The sequence below is a fragment of the Clupea harengus genome, chromosome 5 (genome assembly GCF_900700415.2).
Source record: "Clupea harengus chromosome 5, Ch_v2.0.2, whole genome shotgun sequence".
Taxonomy (NCBI): domain Eukaryota; kingdom Metazoa; phylum Chordata; class Actinopteri; order Clupeiformes; family Clupeidae; genus Clupea; species Clupea harengus.
In genome coordinates this window covers 28,644,020-28,650,904 of record NC_045156.1, presented here as the reverse complement: position 1 = coordinate 28,650,904, position 6,885 = coordinate 28,644,020, and the positions used below count along the sequence as shown (strand labels likewise).

Below are 6,885 nucleotides of genomic sequence, written 5' to 3'. Positions count from 1 at the left end.
ATCACATGGATGAGCTTTGGCATTACCTACTTAGTGCATAACGTGATCATTAGGCCTAAAACGTGTTAGGATGCCATATCCCCATCCAACGAATCTGCCTATGTACCAAAAGTATACTAGCAACAGTTATCATTAAGTCAATTAGGTAGCAAGCCTTAAATCTCTGCAGTATTAAGGTCAATTGGGTACATAAGAGGAAGTAGTGAGTCGGGGAAATAACCTACTAATAAACGTGTGCGAGAAAAGGCCTTGCCACTTCCTCGTATGCTTCATGGTGCAGTCTCATTGTGAGAGCAAACTGATGCGGACTACTCATCATGAATAGCCAAAATGACATTGGTCGACGAAAGAATCAGACCAATTAAGATGATAGAAAATATATTTATTTAGTCAGCAGAAGTCATTGTGCTTTCCATAGAAAATGCAACTGTCAAGTCAAGACTTCCATGGCATCAGATATCCTCCACAAATATGTTTAAAAGAACACCTTCATTAAGTGAAAATCCTGACACAGGCACATCGTATATGAGCACAGATGACCTACTGGCGACGGGCATCTGTCTAACAGAGACAACATGGTCACGGAACAACCTCCTCAGACTTGATGGAAAGCACAATTAAAAGAGAGACTACATCCCCATGTAACATCTTGTCTCTGCGTAAACAGTGCTTGGACGTTTTAGTTAGCAACTTTAAGAAGCTTCTTGATATCCCCCTCAATGCTGCTGGTGAGGAAACAGCGCCCGTAACGCTTAAAGGGCACTCCATCCGGGCCGATAAGAAACTTCTCAAAATTCCAGGCGATGTCATTTCTCTGAACAGGACTCCACATGATATTCTTGGGGTCGGTCATGAGAGACATAGAATCATCGCTGGGGAAAGGAAGCTTGTCTTTGAGAAACACAAACAAAGAATGGGCGTCCTTTCCATTTACGTCAATCTTCTCAAGGAGTTGAAATTTGGGCTCGAAGCCGTTTCCCGGACGGACATATTTCAAAGACAGCAGAATTTCATCATTCTTGCAGTTCTCCTGCGAAAATGTAGAACGTTAACACCAGAGGGACTGTTAAATAGGACTATGTATTTTTTTTTACGTTACTTCCTTAACGTTGGTATGAAATGACTACAATATAGTACAATACAATACAATATATATAATCGAAAACAATGACTACAATATAGCCAACATATTTCATCTTTAACTCCAGATAGCTTAAGCATAATTACGTTCAAGAATGGTGCAGACCTATGTATAAATGAAAGTCACCAAATGTTATTAAAGTAACCCACCTGATGTCCGAACTGATTGCAGGGAACTCCCAGCACAACAAGCCCCTTTGACGAATATCGGTCATGGAGCTCGTTCATCTGGGTGTAATCCCGAGTAGTCGTACCTCATAGAGAAGCAACATTCTCGATAAGAATAACTTTACCCTTTAGTGATGAGAAGTTTAGCAGCTCCCCTGTTAGTAGTTTTGCAGAAATATCGTAGAGAGTTTTAATTGCGGCCATGTTGGATGAACTTAAGCAGACGCAGGATCTTTCAATTGATGTGTTCAACACACGTACTAAAGAAGGAAGTGTCAGAGAAAGCTTATAAACCTCTGAGAGGCGTGTCGATTTAAGGAATACGCATAAGCTTACGTATCCCAGTGACCTGCCCCCAAGTGCGCGCTGGTTCAGTGTTAGTGCTGTAAAGAAGGAACAAAACTCATGGAATAACTTCATATGATTTGCTTGGGCACATCAATCGCTATGCTCTTCTGTTTTAGTAAATCTATGCCTGTGGAATTCCCATCAAGATAACCCAATTAACTGTTTGCATTTTTTTGTCTTAAGGGGAATACATAAACATTATTAGAATATTTATTAATAATAACATTAATGTATACCAATAACACAAAAAACAAGTCACATAAAAACAACTAAAGCAAATCAATATGTGAGGCCTATGTGGATATTCAAATAAAAAAATTCAAAATTTTCAAATAACATATTTTGATCTGTATCTGTGTTTAAATATTCAATTAAAAACAAATGTATCCAACCTGGTGCTATATGATGATGTATTACATCAATGAGGCATTCCCCTCTCATTCCTCTCCCACTGATTCCCAATTCCACAGATTTTCTCGAAATCAGGGGAAAAGAACCGCTGGTTCTTTGGTAAAGTAAGGATCTAACTGCCTTTAATTTAAGCAGTTGGTAAAAATCAATAATTTGGTCAAATGTTTAGTGCATAGCCTATATTCGTTTAATTGTGTAGTAGTAGGAAAAGTACATAGTAGACTAGTATCTTTATACACTGAAATTCATTTTTATGTAACTTTTTTTGGTACCCCCTAAGTGCACTTGGTGCCCTACTACGGCACAGTCTGTGTCCTGCTTGTATGTAGCGACAGCCCTGGTTGGATAGGGGCAGATGTGTTGTTCTGAAGATGTGTTGTTCTGAACATTTTAATTGTGATAAAAACAGACGAACAATAATCAAAGGGAGCCGAAGAGCAGAAATTGCAATGCTGAAAACCTAAGCTATCAAGTTTCGTTGTGATTGTAGTAACGCATTTTGCGATGATCCCTAATGTACAAAACATTGGCGCGGGAATCGCCCTTCACTGTTTTCAGTAACAACTAGACAGCTATCAAGTCAGGAAAAAGGGTATGTGACTTTTTAGGTCGAATGTCATTTTAGACAAATGTGAGACTATGGTATGGACCGTATGGTAACACAGTTCAGTAGCGCAAATGTGATTCAGGATAATAAGTTAGCTTGTTCACTTGTCTGAGGAGCTAGCAGTATCCTCGTTAGCGTAAGGCTCAGCTAGGAGAGTTACCAAATCCTCAGGCAAACGTGGTATGCATGGTTGAATTGTTTCTGTAACTTAAATGGTCCGATAGCAACAACCAACAATCTGTGTTTTTGGTCAGTTTAGTGTATCATTAGTGATGATGCGCAAGAAGAAGCGTTCCTCTGTGGGCCAGGGTGACAGCTCAGCGATTGATGCCGGACCAAGTAAGTTCACTTTAGATTATGTCATACCTCAATAATGAACTTGACAGCATTGGATTTTCACATATGTTGTTTTAATATCACATATGATGCTTACATATTGCATGCAAAATGTTAAAACCACAGAAACAATTATATCATTCAAATTTTACAGAAACAAAGAAGGGTCGGACCGGTGGGCGCTCCAAGTCTGTTGTGCAGGTGGCTCCTGACGAGTCTGTATTTGTGCAATTCTTGCGGGAGGCTGGTGTCACCCTAAAACAAGACACAACGTCTAATGAGATAGGTAATATTTAAGTGACGCGAATGCCTGTCAAATAGTTAATAGTTTAAATGTCAGATAGTACATTTGAATTGTGGACCGTGTTTTTTTTTTTTTTTTTTTTAACTGTGTAGCTGTGGACCAAGTCGTCTTCCAAAAGCGTTTACAGCAAAGCCTGAAAAAGAATCCCAGATATCCCGGCGTAAGTTGGATGTATTGGGTAACACCACTGTTTTTTTCACTGAATTCCTTGCTGCCTGGTTATGTATGAAGTCCCATCCTTGTTGGCTATCCCACAGATTATTCAAGAGTTTATCACTGGTCTGGAATCTCACATTGAAGATCCGCAAAGTTTTAGGAATTGTCTTCTCCCTTGTGTTCCACATCTACATGATGAGGATTCTAAGTAAGTTTAGCCACTTGTCAACATTTGATGAAAGTAGTTGTAAGGCAGCCAACCCTTTTCTCTTGTCTTGTAAAACGAATAATATTAGAATTTTCTTATGAAGTATAAAGCTTTCTGCACTCAGTAAGGTGACACATGATGACAAGTGTGTGCTCTGTCTCCTTCCCTGTCCTTCAGTTCAGTATCATATCAGGAGAGTCTAATGCGGCTGGTGCTCGGCATCGAGATGCTACAGGTACATTCTTGTCTTTTGCGTTTTTGAAATTGATCTGCAATAGCGGTTAGTTGCCTTATAAACACGTTTCTATTGCTTTGTCTTTTCCTAGATCCCAGTCATAAATATATTGTTTGAGAAATTGCCTGAGTTCATGTTTGATGGGTAAGTATACATGTCATTTTTGTGAGTATTTTCCTTTGTCAAAGCCTTTGTTAAGATAACAGTGCATTTAAAACCTTGTCACCATCACTGTTATTTTCAGTGTCGGTGAAGATGGGCTTAATGTCCCGCGAGTCATCATGAACCAGCTCAAGTGGTTAGACAGAGTCATAGATAGCAAGGTAGGCTAAACCCACAACCACCAAAGGCACCCACCCTCTAATTTACAGTGTCATAAACAGCAATCATAATGTTTGTTATTGAGTCACCTGGGTGTCATTTTAGGATTTGGCAAGCAAGCTCATGCAGCTTGTCTCCGTGGCCTCCCTGGAGGTACAGCGTGATGTCATCACTAGTCTGCCAGAGATACTGGAGGACTCCCAGCACGGTGACATCGCCAGGGAGCTTAAGTGAGTAGGACGATTCAGCTCTACCAAGTCAAACGCTCCAATAGTCCACACACAATCATAGGTGTTTCATGCATGGCACATTATGCACTAATGCATTTCTTTCTATTCGCTATCCTCTCCACAAACCTTTATCCTGTAAAGGAGATGGCATCATCACATTAAACGGGAGAGTACACAATGTAGCTCTGGCTTTGAGGTCCATGTATTTGATAGTCTGGGATTTCATCCTATTAAGTTTATGACTCGGATGGAGCGATGATATCACCTCTTTCTCCAGCTCTCTGCTGAAGGAGAACACCCAGCTGACGGTCCCTGTCCTGGATGCCCTGTCCAGTCTGAACCTAAGCCCTACCCTCCTGGCTGAGGTAACTCCCTCACACTCTCAGTCCCATTGTCCTTGCCTGTCGTTAAGTATCCTCAACCTTCACAATCACCTGTGTGTGTGTGTTTGCGTATGTGTGTGTGTGTGTGTGTGTGTGTGTGTGTGTGCCTGTGTGTGTGTGTGTGTGTGTGTGCCTGTGTGTGCGTGTGTGTGTGTGTGCCTGTGTGTGTGTGTGTGTGTGTGCGTGCGCGCGCCTGTGTGTGCGTGTGTGTTTGTGTTTGTATTTGTGTTCTAAGGTACGAGGGGCTGTGATGACCACCCTCTCTGCTGTGCAGTTGGAGGACCTTCCAGTGGTGGTGAAATTCATCCTGCATTCCATCTCTGCCACTGCTGCTGTTGAGGTCAGGGGTCACCCCATCTCTCACCGTCACCCTCCCTGTTGTCTGATGGGACACAGCCAACACAGCACACAGCACATAACCCCAAAACCTCCACTACGTCGTCCTCCCTGTTGTCTGTATCCTCTCCACTCTGCGTCACTTTCCTTTAGTACTTTCTGCAATTAGTAGACTATAGGCTGAGCTATTATGTACCTTTTACAAGTAAGAATCCCACACCAATAGATGTGTTTTTTTAACTTGATCCTACTGGGATGGGTTGCAGAGACATCTTTAGCGTGTTCATTTTGGAGTGTGGTTCCTGTTGCTTTTTTCAGTGGTCTTCCAAAGTGATGTCAGTTTGGGCAGGAACTTTTCACACTTTGCAGTTTTAAACAGAGACTGATGACTCTAGCCTGTGTAATTCCATGGGTAATACATTTATAATGAAAGACATCTGCCTCACCTAGTGCTATTCAGAGGGGATTTACACACAATCTTCAATGGCATTACAGCACTTTGTGGTCACTCATCCGATTTGAATATGTTTTTATTGTGTTGATGGGTTTACAGCTGTGTGTTAACAGTGTGGTGTGTGTGTGTGTGTGTGTGTGTGTGTGTTTATGTGTGTGTCAGGTTGTTACAGAACTACGTAAGAAGCTGGAGCTGGAGCTAGAGATGCCCCCAGTGCTGCAGTCCTCCCAAAGCCGCCCCAAGATCAAGGGTGCAACATGGTGAGGAGCAGCAGCAACAGCAGCAGCAGCAGCATCTTGTGTTCTGACAGATAGATGTGGACAGCTGTTTGGGATGGTGGATCACAGTGATGATGCACATGTGAAGCACAGGAGCAACCTGACGGGACAGCTAAAGTTAGGACGAACAGGGCCACGGAATGTGAATACAAATACAAGCATCTCCCATATATTATGTCCAAAATCCAAAGCGACTTACATATGTGCGACTTACAATGTATACACATTATACATTTACACTGATGGCACACTGCACATCAGGAGCAATTAGGGGTTCAGTGTCTTGCTCAAGGACGCTTCGACAGGAAATCGAACTAGCAACCTTCTGATTACTAAACGACTTCTCTACCTCCTGTACCACTGTCACCCCATGTTGATCTGATTCAGATGATGACAAGGGCTGTGTCATTTTAAAGACCTAATGCTGTAATCTCTTTCCTAAACCTTCACCAGCTTTTCAGCTTGGTCATAATAAGTCATTGTGCAGTCTCATGTTTCCTCATTTTGTCTTTAGCACCTCCAGCCTCCCAGCAGCCAGCAGCAGCCAGGACAGCGTGTCCCTGGTGCTGGATGCCATCAAGTCGGCTGTGAGGTTCCAGAAAGTCATAGCCGAAGCCTGGCTCAAAGTGAGGCTTAGAGAACACACAAGGATACTTTTTTTTTGCTGTGTCTTGATGGAGGGTGTGTTGACTGTCTTTCTCTGATTCTATAGGCAGTGGAAAATGTAGAGGAAGTTGAAGACCACAAGGTACACACACACACACACACAACACACACAACACACACAACACACGACACACAAACACACACACACACACACAATCTGTCGTCATAGTTACATACACTTCAGTTTACAGCTGCACACTGTGGGACCTGGGGACTACTTCTGTCTGTGTGTCTCTCTCCCCACTGACAGGTCATTGATCTCCTGGTGCTGTTTATCTTACACTCCACCAATGCCAACCACAGC

General features: G+C 42.4%; 2 protein-coding genes across 2 annotated transcripts in view; one reads left to right on the top strand and one right to left on the bottom strand.

Annotated features, from left to right (window-relative positions):
* Positions 1–361: 361 nt before the first annotated feature.
* On the bottom strand, positions 362–1,551 carry gpx1b (glutathione peroxidase 1b). Its single transcript, XM_042707908.1, has 2 exons — positions 1,291–1,551; positions 362–1,030 (listed from the first exon to the last, which is right to left on the bottom strand). The coding sequence occupies exons 1-2, from the start codon at positions 1,510–1,512 to the stop codon at positions 680–682; spliced, it is 573 nt and encodes a 190-aa protein (XP_042563842.1). The 5' UTR covers positions 1,513–1,551; the 3' UTR covers positions 362–679.
* An 818-nt stretch (positions 1,552–2,369) lies between these two features.
* fancd2 (FA complementation group D2) overlaps positions 2,370–6,885 on the top strand; it is a 25,093-nt gene continuing 20,577 nt past the window's right edge. The window contains exons 1-15 of the mRNA XM_031568441.2: positions 2,370–2,659; positions 2,929–3,013; positions 3,165–3,296; positions 3,407–3,474; positions 3,572–3,678; positions 3,856–3,913; positions 4,005–4,057; positions 4,158–4,236; positions 4,340–4,464; positions 4,742–4,829; positions 5,083–5,187; positions 5,800–5,897; positions 6,430–6,541; positions 6,628–6,663; positions 6,832–6,885. The exon at positions 6,832–6,885 is cut by the window's right edge and continues 93 nt beyond it. Of these exons, the coding sequence (XP_031424301.1) occupies positions 2,947–3,013; positions 3,165–3,296; positions 3,407–3,474; positions 3,572–3,678; positions 3,856–3,913; positions 4,005–4,057; positions 4,158–4,236; positions 4,340–4,464; positions 4,742–4,829; positions 5,083–5,187; positions 5,800–5,897; positions 6,430–6,541; positions 6,628–6,663; positions 6,832–6,885 (1,182 nt within the window). The 5' untranslated portion in view covers positions 2,370–2,659; positions 2,929–2,946. The remainder of the gene's footprint in view (positions 2,660–2,928; positions 3,014–3,164; positions 3,297–3,406; positions 3,475–3,571; positions 3,679–3,855; positions 3,914–4,004; positions 4,058–4,157; positions 4,237–4,339; positions 4,465–4,741; positions 4,830–5,082; positions 5,188–5,799; positions 5,898–6,429; positions 6,542–6,627; positions 6,664–6,831) is intronic.